The sequence below is a fragment of the Pseudopodoces humilis genome, chromosome 6 (assembly GCF_049639895.1).
Source record: "Pseudopodoces humilis isolate 2021_Gansu_Grassland_sample_001 chromosome 6, ASM4963989v1, whole genome shotgun sequence".
Taxonomy (NCBI): domain Eukaryota; kingdom Metazoa; phylum Chordata; class Aves; order Passeriformes; family Paridae; genus Pseudopodoces; species Pseudopodoces humilis.
Genome location: NC_142205.1, coordinates 1,797,645 through 1,816,848, shown reverse-complemented (window position 1 = coordinate 1,816,848; position 19,204 = coordinate 1,797,645). Strand labels below are relative to the sequence as shown.

General features: G+C 44.0%; 2 protein-coding genes across 2 annotated transcripts in view; both read left to right on the top strand.

The window, feature by feature from the left end:
• PAIP2B (poly(A) binding protein interacting protein 2B) overlaps window positions 1-11,635 on the top strand; it is a 21,116-nt gene extending 9,481 nt beyond the window's left edge. The window contains exons 3-4 of the mRNA XM_088056185.1: window positions 2,511-2,645; window positions 3,975-11,635. Of these exons, the coding sequence (XP_087912311.1) occupies window positions 2,511-2,645; window positions 3,975-4,031 (192 nt within the window). The 3' untranslated portion in view covers window positions 4,032-11,635. The remainder of the gene's footprint in view (window positions 1-2,510; window positions 2,646-3,974) is intronic.
• On the top strand, window positions 4,297-19,204 carry LOC148184064 (uncharacterized). The gene is made up of 3 exons (XM_088056386.1): window positions 4,297-4,327; window positions 17,456-18,491; window positions 18,931-19,204. Exons 1-3 carry the CDS (start codon window positions 4,297-4,299, stop codon window positions 19,187-19,189), a joined length of 1,326 nt encoding a protein of 441 aa, XP_087912512.1. The 3' UTR covers window positions 19,190-19,204.

Sequence of the window (19,204 nt, the reverse complement as noted above, 5' to 3'; positions counted from 1 at the left end):
ATTCCAGAATATTCCAGGAAATTCCCAGAATATTCCAGAAAATTCCCAGAACATTCCAGAAAAATCCAGGAAAATCCAGAAAATTCCTGAATATTCCAGAAAAATCCCAGAAATTCCAGAACATTCCAGGAAAATCCAGGAAATTCCTGAATATTCCCAGAACATTCCAGAAAAATCCCAGAAATTCCAGAATATTCCAGGAAAATCCAGGAAATTCCAGGAAATCCCCAGAAAAATCCAGGAAATTCCAGAACATTCCCAGAATATTCCAGAAAATTCCCAGAATATTCCAGAAAATTCCAGGAAATTCCAGGAAATTCCAGAAAATTCACAGAAAATTCCCAGAGCATTCCAGGAAAATCCAGGAAATTCCTGAATATTCCCAGAACATTCCAGAAAAATCCCAGAAATTCCAGAAAATTCCAGGAAATTCCAGGAAATTCCAGGAAATTCCTGAATATTCCCAGAATATTCCAGAAAAATCCCAGAACATTCCAGGAAAATCCAGGAAATTCCAGGAAAATCCAGGAAATTCCAGGAAAATCCAGAAAATTCCCAGAATATTCCAGGAAAATCCAGGAAATTCCTGAATATTCCAGAAAATTCCAGGAAATTCCAGAAAATTCCAGAAAATTCCAGAACATTCCCAGAACATTCCAGGAATTTTTGAATCAGGGAATTTTTCGGGGGGAATTCTTGGAGATTTGGGAATTTTCCTCTTGGAAAATCCCTGGAATTCCCAATTCCCGGGAATTTTGGGAGGAGAGGGAACAACCTCAGGCGGTACCAGGCGGAAAATCGGGAATTCTTTGGAATCTTTGGAGCTCTGAGGGTTTTTCTTGGAATTCCAGGGGATTTTCCTGGAATTCCGGGGGATTTTCCTGGAATTCTGGGGGATTTTCTTGGAATTCTGGGAGATTTTCCTGGAATTCTGATGTTTTTTCCTGGAATTCCGGTGTTTTTTCCTGGAATTCCGGTGTTTTTTCTGGAATTCCGGGGATTTTCCTGGAATTCCGGGTTTTTTCCTGGAATTCCGAGGGATTTTCCTGGAATTCCGAGGGATTTTCCTGGAATTCTGAGGGATTTTCCTGGAATTCCGGGGTTTTTCTTGGAATTCCAGGGGATTTTCTTGGAATTCCGGGGGTTTTTCCTGGAATTCTGAGGGATTTTCCATGGGAATTCCGGGGGTTTTTCCTGGAATTCCGAGGGATTTTCCTGGAATTCCAAGGGATTTTTCCTGGAATTCCGAGGGATTTTCCTGGAATTCCGAGGGATTTTCCTGGAATTCTGAGGGATTTTCCTGGAATTCCGGGGTTTTTCTTGGAATTCCAGGGGATTTTCCTGGAATTCCGGGGGATTTTCCTGGAATTCCGGGGTTTTTCCTGGAATTCCAAGGGATTTTCCTGGAATTCTGGGAGATTTTCCTGGAATTCTGGTGTTTTTTCTGGAATTCCGGTGTTTTTCCTGGAATTCTGAGGGATTTTCCTGGAATTCCGGGTTTTTTCCTGGAATTCCGGGGATTTTCCATGGGAATTCCGGTGTTTTTCCTGGAATTCTGGGGGATTTTCCTGGAATTCCGGGGTTTTTCCTGGAATTCCGGTGTTTTTTCTGGAATTCCGAGGGATTTTCCTGGAATTCCGGGTTTTTTTCCTGGAATTCCGGGGTTTTTTCCTGGAATTCCGGTGTTTTTTCTGGAATTCCAAGGGATTTTCCATGGGAATTCCGGGGGTTTTTCTTGGAATTCCGGGGGATTTTCCTGGAATTCTGAGGGATTTTCCTGGAATTCCGGGGTTTTTTCCTGGAATTCCAAGGGATTTTTCCTGGAATTCCAAGGGATTTTCCTGGAATTCCGGTGTTTTTCCTGGAATTCCGGGGTTTTTCCTGGAATTCTGAGGGATTTTCCTGGAATTCCGGGGTTTTTCCTGGAATTCCAAGGGATTTTCCTGGAATTCCGGGTGATTTTCTTGGAATTCTGGGGTTTTTCCTGGAATTCCAAGGGATTTTCCTGGAATTCTGAGGGATTTTCCTGGAATTCCAGGTGATTTTCTTGGAATTCCGGGGTTTTTCCTGGAATTCCAAGGGATTTTCCTGGAATTCCGGGTGATTTTCTTGGAATTCTGGGGTTTTTCCTGGAATTCCAAGGGATTTTCCTGGAATTCTGAGGGATTTTCCTGGAATTCCAGGTGATTTTCTTGGAATTCCGGGGTTTTTCCTGGAATTCCAAGGGATTTTCCTGGAATTCCGGGGTTTTTCCTGGAATTCCGGGTGATTTTCCTGGAATTCCGGTGTTTTTCCTGGAATTCTGGGGGATTTTCCTGGAATTCCGGTGCTTTTTCCTGGAATTCCGGTGTTTTTTCCTGGAATTCCGGTTTTTTTTCCTGGAATTCCGGTGTTTTTTCCTGGAATTCCGGTGTTTTTTCCTGGAATTCCGGGGATTTTTTCCATGGGAATCTCTGGATCTCCGCCTTTTTTCCCGGAATTCCGTGTTTTTCCTGGAACGTGGGCGGCAGGTGCAGGAGGAGCTGCGGGAACAGGAATTCCTGGATCGCTGCTTCCAGGAGATGCTGGAGGAGGAGGAGCAGCGGGATTGGTTCATTCCCGAGCGGGATCTGAAATCCGGATCCGAGCGGAGCCTGGAGATCCTGGTGAGCAACGGCCGGAATTCCGGCGGGAATTCCCCATCCCTGGGATCCTCAAATCCCGGGAATTCCTCAAATCCCGGGAATTCCCCATCCCTGGGATGCTCAAATCCCGGGAATTCCTCAAATCCCGGGAATTCCCCAAATCCTGGGATCCCCAAATCCCCTCAGAGCTCCCCCAAACCCATCCCGACCTCCAGGAATCCCAAACTCCGGGAATTCCCGGGAAAAATCCACAATTCCCGACCCCGATCCCAAAATTCCCGACCCTGTTCCCAAAATTCCCAACCCTGATCCCAAAATTCCCAACCCCGATCCCAAAATTCCCAATTTTGGGAATTCCCGACCCCGATCCCGAAATTCCCGATCCTGATCCCAAAATTCCAAATTTTGGGAAATTCCTGATCCTGATCCCAAAATTCCCAGCCCCGATCCCGAAATTCCCGACCCCGATCCCGAAATTCCCGACCCCGATCCCAAAATTCTTGACCCCGATCCCAAAATTCCTGACCCTGATCCCAAAATTCCCGACCCCGATCCCGAAATTCCCGATCCTGATCCCGAAATTCCCAACCCTGATCCCAAAATTCCCAATTTCGGGAAATTTCCGTCCCCGATCCCGAAATTCCCGACCCTGATCCCAAAATTCCCAACCCTGATCCCAAAATTCCCAATCCTGATCCCAGAATTCCCTGATCCCGAAATTCCCAACCCCGATCGCAAAATTCCCAATCCTGATCCCAAAATTCTGAATCCTGATCCCAAAATTCCCGACCCCGATCCCAAAATTCCCAACCCCGATCCCAAAATTCCCAATTTCGGGAAATTTCCGTCCCCGATCCCAAAATTCCCGACCCTGATCCCGAAATTCCCGACCCCCATCCCGAAATTCCCGACCCCGATCCCGAAATTCCCAACCCCGATCCCAAAATTCCCAATTTCGGGAAATTTCCGTCCCTGATCCCGAAATTCCCGACCCCGATCCCGAAATTCCCAATCCTGATCCCAAAATTCCCAACCCCGATCCCGAAATTCCCAATTTCGGGAAATTTCCGTCCCCGATCCCAAAATTCCCGACCCCGATCCCGAAATTCCCAACCCCGATCCCAAAATTCCCAGCCCCGATCCCGAAATTCCCGACCCTGATCCCAAAATTCCCGACCCCGATCCCGAAATTCCCAACCCTGATCCCGAAATTCCCAATTTTGGGAAATTCCCGACCCCGATCCCGAAATTCCCGACCCCGATCCCAAAATTCCTGACCCTGATCCCAAAATTCCCGACCCCGATCCCGAAATTCCCGACCCCGATCCCGAAATTCCCGCTTTATTCCAGAGCAAAAGCTCCCTGAACCCGGACGCCAAGGAATTCATTCCCGGAGTGAAATATTGACTGGGAAGAGCCGGCAGAGACTGATCCCGATCCAGGGAAAATCCGGGAAAAGGCGGGAAAATCCGGGAAAAGGCGGGAAAATCCGGGAAAAGCCCGGAGAGGCTCCGGCTCCCGGAATCGGATCCGGATCCGAACGTTTTGGGGATTTTTTCCCGGTTTTTTTGGGGTTTTTATTGGAGTTTTTGGGGTTTTTTTGGGCATGGGAGGGGGAATGTGGGGAATTGTGGGAAAATGTGGGAAAAATGTGGGAAAAATGTGGGAAATCATGGAAAACGATGGGAAAATCATGGGGAGAGGTGGGGAAAAATCGTGGATGAACCATGGAAAAATCATGGAAAAATCATGGGGAGAATTGTGGGAAAATCTTGGGAAAAGAATGGGGGAAAAATGGGAAAATCGTGGAAAAATAGCGGGAAAAATCATGGAAAAATCCTGGGAAAATAATGGAGAAAATCCTGGGAAAAATTGGGGGAAAAGAATGGAAAAATGGGAAAATCTTGGGAAAATCATGGAAAGGTCCTGGGAAAAATCATGGAATAATAACGGGGAAAATCCTGGGAAAAACATGGGAAAAATCTCAGGAAAAATCCTGGGAAAATGATGGGAAAAGAATGGGGAAAGTTGTGGAAAAATCATGGATAAAACATGGAAAAATCATGGAAAAATTATGGGAAAATCGTGAGAAAAAAAGGGAAAATCATGGAAAAATCCTGGGGAAAAAAATGGGAAAATCTTGGGAAAATCATGGGGGAAATTGTGGAAAAATCATGGAAAAATCTGAGGAATAATCTTGGGATAAATCATGGAAAAATAATGGGGAAAAAATGGGAAAAAATGGGAAAATCATGGAAAAATCCTGGGAAAAGAATGGGAAAATCTTGGGAAATCATGGAAAAAGTATCGGGGAAAATCCTGGAGAAAATCTTGGGGAAATCTTGGGGAAAATCATGGAAAAAAATTGTGGAAAAATCATGGAAAAATCGCGGGAAAAGAATGGAAAAATGGGAAAATCTTGGGAAAATCATGGAAAGGTCCTGGGAAAAATCATGGAATAATAACGGGGAAAATCCTGGGAAAAACATGGGAAAAATCTCAGGAAAAATCCTGGGAAAATGATGGGAAAAGAATGGGGAAAGTTGTGGAAAAATCATGGATAAAACATGGAAAAATCATGGAAAAATTATGGGAAAATCGTGAGAAAAAAAGGGAAAATCATGGAAAAATCCTGGGGAAAAAAATGGGAAAATCTTGGGAAAATCATGGAAAAATAATGGGAAAAATCATGGGGGGAAAATGGGAAAATCATGGAAAAATCCTGGGGAAAAAAATGGAAAAATCTCGGGAAAAATCCTGGGGGAAATTGTGGAAAAATCATGGAAAAATCTGAGGAATAATCTTGGGATAAATCATGGAAAAATAATGGGGGAAAAATGGGAAAAAATGGGAAAATCTTGGGAAAATGATGGAAAAAATATCAGGAAAAATCGTGGGGAAAAACATGGAAAAATAATGGAGAAAATCCTGGGGGAAAAAACGGGAAAATCGTGGAAAAAACATGGAAAAATCATGGGAAAATTCTGGGGAAAATCCTGAGGAAAAAATGGGAAAATCATGGAAAAAAATTGTGGAGAATTGTGGGAAAATCTTGGGAAAATCCTGGGAAAAGAATGGGAAAATCTTGGGAAATCATGGAAAAGTATCGGGGAAAATCCTGGAGAAAATCTTGGGGAAATCTTGGGGAAAATCATGGAAAAAAATTGTGGAAAAATCATGGAAAAATCGTGGGAAAAGAATGGAAAAATGGGAAAATCTTGGGAAAATCATGGAAAGGTCCTGGGAAAAATCATGGAATAATAACGGGGAAAATCCTGGGGAAAACATGGGAAAAATCTCAGGAAAAATCCTGGGAAAATGATGGGAAAAGAATGGGGAAAGTTGTGGAAAAATCATGGATAAAACATGGAAAAATCATGGAAAAATTATGGGAAAATCGTGAGAAAAAAAGGGAAAATCATGGAAAAATCCTGGGGAAAAAAATGGAAAAATGTCAGGAAAAATCCTGGGGAAAATTGTGGAAAAATCATGGAAAAATCTGAGGAATAATCTTGGGATAAATCATGGAAAAATAATGGGGGAAAAATGGGAAAAAATGGGAAAATCTTGGGAAAATGATGGAAAAAATATCAGGAAAAATCGTGGGGAAAAACATGGAAAAATAATGGAGAAAATCCTGGGGAAAAAAACGGGAAAATCGTGGAAAAAACATGGAAAAAATCTCGGGGAAAATCCTGGGAAAATCTTGGGAGAAATCATGGAAAAATCTCAAGAAAAATCATGGAAAATGATGGGAAAAGAATGGGGAGAGTTGGGGAAAAATCGTGGATAAAACATGGAAAAATCATGGGAAAATTCTGGGGAAAATCCTGAGGAAAAAATGGGAAAATCATGGAAAAAAATTGCGGAGAATTGTGGGAAAATCTTGGGAAAATCCTGGGAAAAAAATGGGAAAATCTTGGGAAATCATGGAAAAGTATCGGGGAAAATCCTGGAGAAAATCTTGGGGAAATCTTGGGGAAAATCATGGAAAAAAATTGTGGAAAAATCATGGAAAAATCGCGGGAAAAGAATGGAAAAATGGGAAAATCTTGGGAAAATCATGGAAAGGTCCTGGGAAAAATCATGGAATAATAACGGGGAAAATCCTGGGGAAAACATGGGAAAAATCTCAGGAAAAATCCTGGGAAAATGATGGGAAAAGAATGGGGAGAAGTGGGGAAAAATCATGGATAAAACATGGAAAAATCATGGAAAAATTATGGGAAAATCGTGAGAAAAAAAGGGAAAATCATGGAAAAATCCTGGGAAAAACATGGGAAAATCTTGGGGAAAACATGGGAAAAATCTCAGGAAAAATCCTGGGAAAAATTTTGGGAAAATCTTGGGAAAAATCTTGGGAAAATTGTGGCAAAATCATGGAAAGATCTTGGGAAAATAATGGGAAAAATCATGGGGGAAAAAGGGGAAAATCATGGAAAAATCTTGGGAAAAGAATGGGAAAATCTTGGGAAAAACATGGAAAAATATCGGGAAAAATCATGGAGAAAATCGTGGGAAAATCTGGGAGAAATCTTGGGGAAATCATGGAAAAAACGTGGAAAAAATCTCGGGAAAAATCCTGGAAAAAGAATGGGGAAATCCTGGGAGAAGAATGGGAAAATAATGGGGAAACCTTGGGAAAATCATGGGGAAAACATGGAAAAAATAATGGGAAAAACATGGAAAAAATAATGGGAAAATAATGGGGGAAATGGTGGAAAAATCAAGGGAAAATCTCGGGAAAAATCATGGAAAAAACATGGAAAAATCATGGGAGGAAAAAATGGGAAAATCATGGAAAAAAATTGTGGAGAATTGTGGGAAAATCTTGGGAAAATCCTGGGAAAAGAATGGGAAAATCTTGGGAAATCATGGAAAAGTATCGGGGAAAATCCTGGAGAAAATCTTGGGGAAATCTTGGGGAAAATAATGGAAAAAAATTGTGGAAAAATCATGGAAAAATCGCGGGAAAAGAATGGAAAAATGGGAAAATCTTGGGAAAATCATGGAAAAGTCCTGGGAAAAATCATGGAATAATAACGGGGAAAATCCTGGGAAAAACATGGGAAAATCTCGGGGAAAATCCTGGGAAAATGATGGGAAAAGAATGGGGAAAGTTGTGGAAAAATCATGGATAAAACATGGAAAAATCATGGAAAAATTATGGGAAAATCGTGAGAAAAAAAGGGAAAATCATGGAAAAATCCTGGGGAAAAAAATGGGAAAATCTCGGGAAAATCATGGAAAAATAATGGGAAAAATCATGGGGGGAAAATGGGAAAATCATGGAAAAATCTTGGGAAAAGAATGGGGAAAATCCTGGGGAAAAAAATGGGAAAATCTCGGGAAAAATCCTGGGGGAAATTGTGGAAAAATCATGGAAAAATCTGAGGAATAATCTTGGGATAAATCATGGAAAAATAATGGGGGAAAAATGGGAAAAAATGGGAAAATCTTGGGAAAATGATGGAAAAAATATCAGGAAAAATCGTGGGGAAAAACATGGAAAAATAATGGAGAAAATCCTGGGGAAAAAAACGGGAAAATCGTGGGAAAAGAATGGGAAAATCTTGGGAAAAATCCTGGGAAAATCCTGAGGAAAAAATGGGAAAATCATGGAAAAATCTTGCGGAGAATTGTGGGAAAATCTTGGGAAAATCCTGGGAAAAAAATGGGAAAATCTTGGGAAATCATGGAAAAGTATCGGGGAAAATCCTGGAGAAAATCTTGGGGAAATCTTGGGGAAAATCATGGAAAAAAATTGTGGAAAAATCATGGAAAAATCGTGGGAAAAGAATGGAAAAATGGGAAAATCTTGGGAAAATCATGGAAAGGTCCTGGGAAAAATCATGGAATAATAACGGGGAAAATCCTGGGAAAAACATGGGAAAAATCTCAGGAAAAATCCTGGGAAAATGATGGGAAAAGAATGGGGAGAAGTGGGGAAAAATCATGGATAAAACATGGAAAAATCATGGAAAAATTATGGGAAAATCGTGAGAAAAAAAGGGAAAATCATGGAAAAATCCTGGGAAAAACATGGGAAAATCTTGGGAAAATCATGGAAAAATAATGGGAAAAATCATGGGGGGAAAATGGGAAAATCATGGAAAAATCTTGGGAAAAGAATGGGGAAAATCCTGGGGAAAAAAATGGGAAAATCTCGGGAAGAATCCTGGGGGAAATTGTGGAAAAATCATGGAAAAATCTGAGGAATAATCTTGGGATAAATCATGGAAAAATAATGGGGGAAAAATGGGAAAAAATGGGAAAATCTTGGGAAAATCCTGGGAAAAGAATGGGAAAATCTTGGGAAATCATGGAAAAGTATCGGGGAAAATCCTGGAGAAAATCTTGGGGAAATCTTGGGGAAAATCATGGAAAAAAATTGTGGAAAAATCATGGAAAAATCGCGGGAAAAGAATGGAAAAATGGGAAAATCTTGGGAAAATCATGGAAAGGTCCTGGGAAAAATCATGGAATAATAACGGGGAAAATCCTGGGAAAAACATGGGAAAATCTTGGGGAAAATGATGGGAAAAGAATGGGGAAAGTTGTGGAAAAATCGTGGATAAAACATGGAAAAATCATGGAAAAATTATGGGAAAATCGTGAGAAAAAAAGGGAAAATCATGGAAAAATCCTGGGGAAAAAAATGGGAAAATCTCCGGAAAAATCCTGGGGGAAATTGTGGAAAAATCATGGAAAAATCTGAGGAATAATCTTGGGATAAATCATGGAAAAATAATGGGGGAAAAATGGGAAAATCATGGAAAAAAATTGTGGAGAATTGTGGGAAAATCTTGGGAAAATCCTGGGAAAAGAATGGGAAAATCTTGGAAAATCATGGAAAAGTATCGGGGAAAATCCTGGAGAAAATCTTGGGGAAATCTTGGGGAAAATCATGGAAAAAAATTGTGGAAAAATCATGGAAAAATCGCGGGAAAAGAATGGAAAAATTGGGAAAATCTTGGGAAAATCATGGAAAAAATCCTGGGGAAAATGATGGGAAAATCTTGGGAAAATCCTGGGGGATATTGTGGAAAAATCATGGAAAAATCTGAGGAATAATCTTGGGATAAATCATGGAAAAATAATGGGGGAAAAATGGGAAAAAATGGGAAAATCTTGGGAAAATGATGGAAAAAATATCAGGAAAAATCGTGGGGAAAATCATGGAAAAATAATGGAGAAAATCCTGGGGAAAAAAACGGGAAAATCGTGGAAAAAACATGGAAAAAATCTCGGGGAAAATCCTGGGAAAATCTTGGGAGAAATCATGGAAAAATCTCAAGAAAAATCATGGAAAATGATGGGAAAAGAATGGGGAGAGTTGGGGAAAAATCGTGGATAAAACATGGAAAAATCATGGGAGGAAAAAATGGGAAAATCATGGAAAAAAATTGCGGAGAATTGTGGGAAAATCTTGGGAAAATCCTGGGAAAAGAATGGGAAAATCTTGGGAAATCATGGAAAAAATATCGGGGAAAATCCTGGAGAAAATCTTGGGGAAATCTTGGGGAAAATCATGGAAAAAAATTGTGGAAAAATCATGGAAAAATCGCGGGAAAAGAATGGAAAAATGGGAAAATCTTGGGAAAATCATGGAAAAGTCCTGGGAAAAATCATGGAATAATAACGGGGAAAATCCTGGGAAAAACATGGGAAAAATCTCAGGAAAAATCCTGGGAAAATGATGGGAAAAGAATGGGGAAAGTTGTGGAAAAATCATGGATAAAACATGGAAAAATCATGGAAAAATTATGGGAAAATCGTGAGAAAAAAAGGGAAAATCATGGAAAAATCCTGGGGAAAAAAATGGGAAAATCTTGGGAAAATCATGGGAAAAATCTCAGGAAAAATCCTGGGAAAAATTTTGGGAAAATCTTGGGAAAAATCTTGGGAAAATTGTGGCAAAATCATGGAAAAATCTTGGGAAAATAATGGGAAAAATCATGGGGGAAAAAGGGGAAAATCATGGAAAAATCTTGGGAAAAGAATGGGAAAATCTTGGGAAAAACATGGAAAAATATCGGGAAAAATCATGGAGAAAATCGTGGGAAAATCTGGGAGAAATCTTGGGGGAAATCATGGAAAAAACATGGAAAAAATCTCGGGAAAAATCCTGGAAAAAGAATGGGGAAATCCTGGGAGAAGAATGGGAAAATAATGGGGAAATCTTGGGAAAATCATGGGGAAAACATGGAAAAAATAATGGGAAAACATGGAAAAATAATGGGAAAATAATGGGGGAAATGGTGGAAAAATCACGGGAAAATCTCGGGAAAAATCATGGAAAAAACATGGAAAAATCATGGAGAAAATCATGGAAAAATCTTGGGAAAATCATGGAAAAATCCTGGGAAAAAAATGGGAAAATCTTGGAAAAATCTTGGGAAAAAGAATGGGGAAAATTGTGGAAAATAATGGGAAAATAATAGAGAAAAATCATGGAAAAATCCTGGGAAAAAAATGGGGAAAAAATGGGAAAACCTTGGGAAAAATCATGGAAAAAACCATGGAAAAAATAATGGAGAAAATCCTGGGGAAAATCCTGGGAAAAGAATGGAAAAATGGGAAAAATCTTGGGAAAATTGTGGAAAAAACATGGAAAAAACCATGGGAAAAATAGGGAAATCATAGAAAAATCTTGGAGAAGTCATGGGAAATAATGGGGAAAATCTTGGGGAAAACATGGAAAAATGTCGGGAAAAATCCTGGAAAAAGAATGGAAAAATAATGGAAAAAATCCTGGGAAAAGAATGGAAAAATGGGAAAATCTTGGGAAAAATCAAGGGAAAAATCCTGGGGGAAAATAACAGGAAAAACTTGGGAAAAATCCTGAGAAAATCATGGAAAAATAATGGGAAAAAATTTGGGAAAATTATGGCGAAATCATGGAAAAGTCTTGGAGAAATCTTGGGGGAAATCATGGAAAAAACATGGAAAAATCTCAGGAAAAATCTTGGGGAAATCTTGGAAAAATAATGGGGGAAATTGTGGGAAAATCTCGGGAAAAATCAGAAAAAACGTGGAAAAATAATGGAGAAAATCATGGAAAAATCTTGGGGAGAATTGTGGGGGAAAAGTGGGAAAATCTTGGGATAAATCATGGAAAAAGAATGGGGAAAATCATGGAAAAGTCCTGGGAAAAATCATAGAAAGATCTTGGGAAAATCATGGAATAATAATGGGGAAAATCCTGGGAAAAATCTTGGGAAAATTGTGGCAAAATCATGGAAAAATCTTGGGAAAATCACGGAAAAAAACATGGAAAAATCATGGGAAAATCATGGAAAAATCCTGGGGGGAAATGGGGAAAATAATGGAAAAATCTTGGGAAAAACATGGAAAAGTAATGGGGAAAATCCTGGGGAAAAATGGGAAAATCTTGGGAAAATCTCGGGAAAAATCTTGGGGAAATCTTGGAAAAATAATGGAAAAATTTTGGGAAAAACCTCGGGAAAAATCATGGAAAAAATCCTGGGGAAAGAATGGGAAAATCATGGAAAAACCTTGGAAAAAACGTGGGAAAATTCTTGGGAAAATGGGGAAATCTTGGGGAAATTGTGGAAAAATCATGGAAAAATCTGAGGAAAAATCTTGGGAAAAACATGGAAAAATAATGGGGAAATAATGGAAAAATCTTGGGAAAATCATGGAAAAAACATGGAAAAATAATGGGGAAAACATGGAAAAATCTTGGGAAAAATCATGGAAAAATGGGGAAATCTTGGGGAAAATCGTGGGAAAATCATGGGAAAATAATGGGAAAAATTTGGGGAAAAATCTTGGGAAAATTGTGTCAAAATCATGGAAAAAACGTGGAAAAATCACGAAAAAAATCATGGGAAATTTTGGGATTGGGAATCCTGATCCAGGGAAAATCGGGAATTTTTTGGGATCGGGAATCCTGATCCAGGGAAAATCGGGAATTTTTTTGGGATTGGGAATCCTGATCCAGGGAAAATCGGGAATTTTTTGGGATCGGGAATCCTGATCCAGGGAAAATCGGGAATTTTTTGGGATCGGGAATCCTGATCCAGGGAAAATCGGGAATTTTTTGGGATCGGGAATCCTGATCCAGGGAAAATCGGGAATTTTTTGGGATCGGGAATCCTGATCCAGGGAAAATCGGGAATTTTTTGGGATCGGGAATCCTGATCCAGGGAAAATCGGAATATTTTGGGATCGGGAATCCTGATCCAGGGAAAATCGGGAATTTTTTGGGATCGGGAATCCTGATCCAGGGAAAATCGGGAATTTTTTGGGATCGGGAATCCTGATCCAGGGAAAATCGGGAATTTTTTGGGATCGGGAATCCTGATCCAGGGAAAATCGGGAATTTTTTGGGATCGGGAATCCTGATCCAGGGAAAATCGGGAATTTTTTGGGATTGGGAATCCTGATCCAGGGAAAATCGGGAATTTTTTGGGATTGGGAATCCTGATCCAGGGAAAATCGGGAATTTTTTGGGATTGGGAATCCTGATCCAGGGAAAATCGGGAATTTTTTGGGATCGGGAATCCTGATCCAGGGAAAATCGGGAATTTTTTGGGATCGGGAATCCTGATCCAGGGAAAATCGGGAATTTTTTGGGATCGGGAATCCTGATCCAGGGAAAATCGGGAATTTTTTGGGATCGGGAATCCTGATCCAGGGAAAATCGGGAATTTTTTGGGATCGGGAATCCTGATCCAGGGAAAATCGGGAATTTTTTGGGATCGGGAATCCTGATCCAGGGAAAATCGGGAATTTTTTGGGATCGGGAATCCTGATCCAGGGAAAATCGGGAAATTTTTTGGGATTGGGAATCCTGATCCAGGGAAAATCGGGAATTTTTTGGGATTGGGAATCCTGATCCAGGGAAAATCGGGAATTTTTTTGGGATTGGGAATCCTGATCCAGGGAAAATCGGGAATTTTTTGGGATCGGGAATCCTGATCCAGGGAAAATCGGGAATTTTTTGGGATCGGGAATCCTGATCCAGGGAAAATCGGGAATTTTTTGGGATCGGGAATCCTGATCCAGGGAAAATCGGGAATTTTTTTGGGATCGGGAATCCTGATCCAGGGAAAATCGGGAATTTTTTTTTTGGGATCGGGAATCCTGATCCAGGGAAAATCGGGAATTTTTTTTTGGGATCGGGAATCCTGATCCAGGGAAAATCGGGAATTTTTGGGATCGGGAATCCTGATCCAGGGAAAATCGGGAATTTTTTGGGATTGGGAATCCTGATCCAGGGAAAATCGGGGAAGGAATTTTTTTTGGGATCGGGAATCCTGATCCAGGGAAAATCGGGAATTTTTTGGGATCGGGAATCCTGATCCAGGGAAAATCGGGAATTTTTTGGGATCGGGAATCCTGATCCAGGGAAAATCGGGAATTTTTTGGGGTCGGGAATCCTGATCCAGGGAAAATCGGGAATTTTTTGGGATCGGGAATCCTGATCCAGGGAAAATCGGGAATTTTTTGGGGTCGGGAATCCTGATCCAGGGAAAATCGGGAATTTTTTGGGATTGGGAATCCTGATCCAGGGAAAATCGGGAATTTTTTGGGATTGGGAATCCTGATCCAGGGAAAATCGGGAATTTTTTGGGATCGGGAATCTTTTTCCAGGGAAATCCAGGAGCCTCCCAGGTCAGAAATTCCAATCCATGGGAACGGGGCTGGAAACGCCGATCCCAAAAACCCCGGAGCTTCCCGGGCTCCCGAAGTCTTCTCCAGGGCTTGGAATCCCGGGAAATCTGGGGGTAAATCCCAGGAAATCCCCGGGTGAATCCCGGAAAATCCAGGGCCAAATCCCAGGAAATCCACGGTCAAATCCCGGGAAATCCCCGGGTGAGTCCCGGGAAATCCGAGGCCAAATCCCGGGAAATCCGCGGTAAAATCCCAGAAAATCTGCAGGTGAATCCCGGGAAATCTGGGGCCAAATTCCTCGGAAATCCGCGGGTGAATCCTGGGAAATCCGGGGCCAAATCCCGGGAAATCCGCGGTAAAATCCCAGAAAATCTGCAGGTGAATCCTGGGAAATCCGTGGCCAAATCCCGGGAAATCCGCAGTCAAATCCTGGGAAATCCGTGGCCAAATCCCGGGAAATCCGCAGTCAAATCCTGGGAAATCCGTGGTCGAATCCCGGGAAATCCGTGGGAATTCCCATTCCCGGAGCAGCTCCCGGATCACCGGGATTCCATCGTGGAATTCCCGGCTCTTCCCGCTTTTCCCGGCCCCTCCGGAAGCGGCGGCCCCGTGGAATTCCCAACCCTCCAAATCCCATTTTTCCCATTTCCCTCTCCTGCTTTTCCGGCTTTTCCTTGGATTTCTCCCCCAATTCCCTCCTTTCCCCTCCCCCCCCCCCGCTGGAAATTCCGGATGATCCCAAATAAACTTTCTTTGGAAGGCAGCAGGGCTGGAATTTTCCTTGGAAAACCTCGGGATCTCCGCGAATTCCCGGGAATTTCCCTTTCCCGGCGCTTCGGATTCCCGGGAAAAACAACCCCCAAGGGATTTTTCCTGGTTTTTTTCCCCATTTTTAAGTGGGAATTCCCCCAAAGCCGCTCCGGCAGCTCCGAGGTCCCGGATGTTGCGTTCCCCATCCCAAACTTCGGGAATTCCTCCTTCCTCCTCTTCCTGCTTTTCTGTGGATGTGGAGCGCTCCCAGTCCTGATCCCAATCCCGATCCCGATCCTGATCCCAATCCCGATCCTGATCCCAATCCCGATCCTGATCCCAATCCCGATCCCGATCCTGATCCCAGTCCTGATCCCAGTCCTGATCCCAATCCCGATCCCGATCCCAATCCCGATCCCGATCCCAGTCCTGATCCCAATCCCAGTCCTGATCCCAATCCCGATCCCGATCCTGATCCCAATCCCGATCCTGATCCTGATCCCAATCCCGATCCTGATCCCAATCCCAATCCTGATCCCAATCCCAGTCCTGATCCCAATCCCGATCCTGATCCCAATCCCGATCCCGATCCCAGTCCTGATCCCAATCCTGATCCCATTCCTGATCCTGATCCCAATTCCCTTCCCAATCCCAATCCTGATCCTGATCCCAATCCCGATCCCAATCCCAGTCCTGATCCCAATCCCAGTCCTGATCCCAATCCCAATCCCGATCCCAGTCCTGATCCCATTCCTGATCCTGATCCCAATCCCAGTCCTGATCCCAGTCCTGATCCCAATTCCCAGTCCTGATCCCAATTCCCAGTCCTGATCCCAATCCTGATCCCAATTCCCAGTCCTGATCCCAATCCCGATCCCAATCCCAATCCTGATCCCAATCCCAGTCCTGATCCTGTTCCCAATTCCCATTCCCTATTCCATTCCCAGTCCCATTCCTGATCCAAATCCCAATTCCCATTCCCAATCCCATTCCCAATCTCAATCCCAATCCCATTCCTGTGCTCCAGCTCGGCCCCCTCAGGATCGGGATCGGGATTGGGATCGGAATCGGGATTGGGATCGGGATCCGGATCAGGATCAGGATCGGGATCAGGATTGGGATCAGGATCAGGATCAGGATCGGGATCGGGATTGGGATCGGGATCAGGATTGGGATCAGGATCGGGATCAGGATCGGGATCGGGATCAGGACTGGGATCAGGATCAGGATCGGGATCCGGATGGGGATTGGGATCGGGATCAGGAACGGGATTAGGATCAGGATCAGGATCGGGATCGGGATCGGGATCGGGATTGGGATCAGGATCGGGATCGGGATTGGGATCAGGATCAGGATCGGGATCGGGATCAGGATCGGGATTGGGATCAGGATCGGGATCGGGATCGGGATTGGGATCAGGATCGGGATCGGGATTGGGATCAGGATCGGGATCGGGATTGGGATCAGGATCAGGATTGGGATCAGGATTGGGATCAGGATCGGGATCAGGATCGGGATCAGGATCAGGATCAGGATTGGGATCAGGATCGGGATTGGGATCAGGATTGGGATCAGGATCGGGATTGGGATCAGGATCAGGATCAGGAGTGTGATCAGGATCGGGATCAGGATCGGGATCGGGATCAGGATCGGGATCGGGATTGGGATCAGGATTGGGATCATTCCGGGTCCCTTTTCCTCCCTTTCCCGCGGCCCCGCCCCCACTTTGGGATTTCCCTTCCCAGCGGGGCTGAGCTGGCACCGCTTCCAACGGCATCCAATGGATCCCACGGATCCCATCCCATCCCACGGATCCCATCCCACGGATCCCATCCCATGGATCCCATCCCATGGATCCCATCCCATGGATCCCATCCCATCCCATGGATCCCATCCCATGGATCCCATCCCATGGATCCCATCCCATGGATCCCATCCCATCCCATGGATCCCATCCCATGGATCCCATCCCATGGATCCCATCCCACGGATCCCATCCAATGGATCCCATCCCACGGATCCCATCCCACGGATCCCATCCCATGGATCCCATCCCACGGATCCCATGGATCCCGTCCCATCCCATCCCATCCCATGGATCCCATCCCATGGATCCCATCCCATGGATCCCATCCCACGGATCCCATCCCACGGATCCCATGGATCCCATCCCATGGATCCCATACAATGGATCCCATGGATCCCATCCCATGGATCCCATCCCATGGATGCAACGGATCCCATCCCACGGATCCCATCCCATGGATCCCATGGATCCCATCCCATGGATCCCATGGATCCCATCCCATTCCGTGCCTCAGTTACCCATCCCTGCTCCCATCCCCACATTCCCATGATCCCATCCCACTTCATTCCCACATTCCCATTCCCCATTAACCCTTTTATTGCCGAACCACGAGCCCCCCCCCTCATTCCAGGCCTCCTCCCGCACTTCTCAGGGCACATTCCCAGTTTTCCAAGCCCCATTCCCGATTTTCCAGGGCTCTCAGAACCGCTGTGTGTAGAACACCTCGACATTCCCAGTTTTTCGGGGTCCATCCCCAATTTTTCGGTGCCCATTCCAAATTATTTGGGGCCCATTCCCAAGTTTTTGAGGTCCATTCCCATTTTCCAGGCCCCATTCCCGATTTTTGGGGCCCATTCCCAATTTTTTGAGGCTCTCAGAACCGATGAGTGTAGAACACTTCGACATTCCCAGTTTTTCAGTGCCCATTCCCGATTTTCCGAGCCCATTCCCGGTTTTTCAGTGCCCATTCCCAGTTTTTCAGTTCCCATTCCCGATTTTCCGAGCCCATTCCCGGTTTTTTTCCCTCTCAGAACCGCTGTGTGTAGAACACCTCGACATTCCCAGTTTTCAGTGCCCATTCCCAGTTTTCAGTTCCCATTCCCATTTTTCAGTGCCCATTCCCGATTTTCCAAGCCCCATTCCCGGTTTTTCCCTCTCAGAACCGGTGTGTGCAGAACACCTCGACATTCCCAGTTTTCAGGTCCATTCCCAGGTTTTCAGTGCCCATTCCTGATTTTTCGGGTCCATTCCTGGTTTTCCGAGCCCATTCCCAGTTTTTTGAGCCTCTCAGAACCGGTGAGTGTAGAACACCTCGACATTCCCGGTTTTTCAGGGCCCATCCCTGGTTTTTGGGGTCTATTCCCATTTTTTGGGGTCCATTCACAGTTTTCCAAGCCCATTCCCAGTTTTTGGGGCCCATTCCCATTTTTCAGTGCCCATTCCCGATTTTCCGGGGCTCTCAGAACCGGTGTCTGTAGAACACCTCGACATTCCCAGTTTTCAGTGCCCATTCCTGATTTTTCGGGTCCATTCCCGGTTTTCCGAGCCCATTCCCAGTTTTTTGAGCCTCTCAGAACCGGTGAGTGTAGAACACCTCGACATTCCCAGTTTTCCGAGCTCATTCCCAGTTTTCAGTGCCCATTCCCGATTTTCCGAGCCCATTCCCAGTTTTTCAGTGCCCATTCCCAGTTTTCCAAGCCCATTCCCAGTTTTCCAAGCCCATTCCTGATTTTTGGGGTCCATTCCCAGTTTTCAGTGCCCATTCCCAGTTTTCCAAGCTCCATTCCCGGTTTTCTGAGGCTCTCAGAACCGCTGTGTGTAGAACACCTCGACATTCCCAGTTTTCAGTGCCCATTCCCAGTTTTTCAGTGCCCATTCCTGATTTTTCGGGTCCATTCCTGGTTTTCCGAGCCCATTCCCAGTTTTTTGAGCCTCTCAGAACCGGTGTGTGTAGAACACCTCGACATTCCCAGTTTTTCAGGGCCCATTCCTGGTTTTTGGGGTCTATTCCCATTTTTTGGGGTCCATTCCCAGTTTTCCAAGCCCCATTCCCAGTTTTTTGAGCCTCTCAGAACCGGTGTGTGTAGAACACCTCGACATTCCCAGTTTTTCAGTTCCCATTCCCGATTTTCCGAGCTCATTCCCAGTTTTTCAGTTCCCATTCCCAGTTTTTCAGTGCCCATTCCCGATTTTCCGAGCCCATTCCCAGTTTTCAGTTCCCATTCCCGATTTTCCGAGCCCATTCCCGGTTTTTTTCCCTCTCAGAACCGATGAGTGTAGAACACCTCGACATTCCCGGTTTTTCAGTTCCCATTCCCAGTTTTCCGAGCCCATTCCCGTTTTTTTTCCCTCTCAGAACCGATGAGTGTAGAACACCTCG

Coding starts and splice junctions, on each gene's coding strand:
- LOC148184064 (XM_088056386.1), top strand. CDS start 4,297: ATGGAAAACGATGGGAAAATCATGGGGAGAG. Junction 4,328..17,455: donor TGGGAAAATCATGGGGAGAG/GTGGGGAAAAAT, acceptor CCCTCATTCCAG/GCCTCCTCCCGCACTTCTCA. Junction 18,492..18,930: donor ATTTTCCGAGCCCATTCCCA/GTTTTTCAGTGC, acceptor CGACATTCCCAG/TTTTTCAGTTCCCATTCCCG.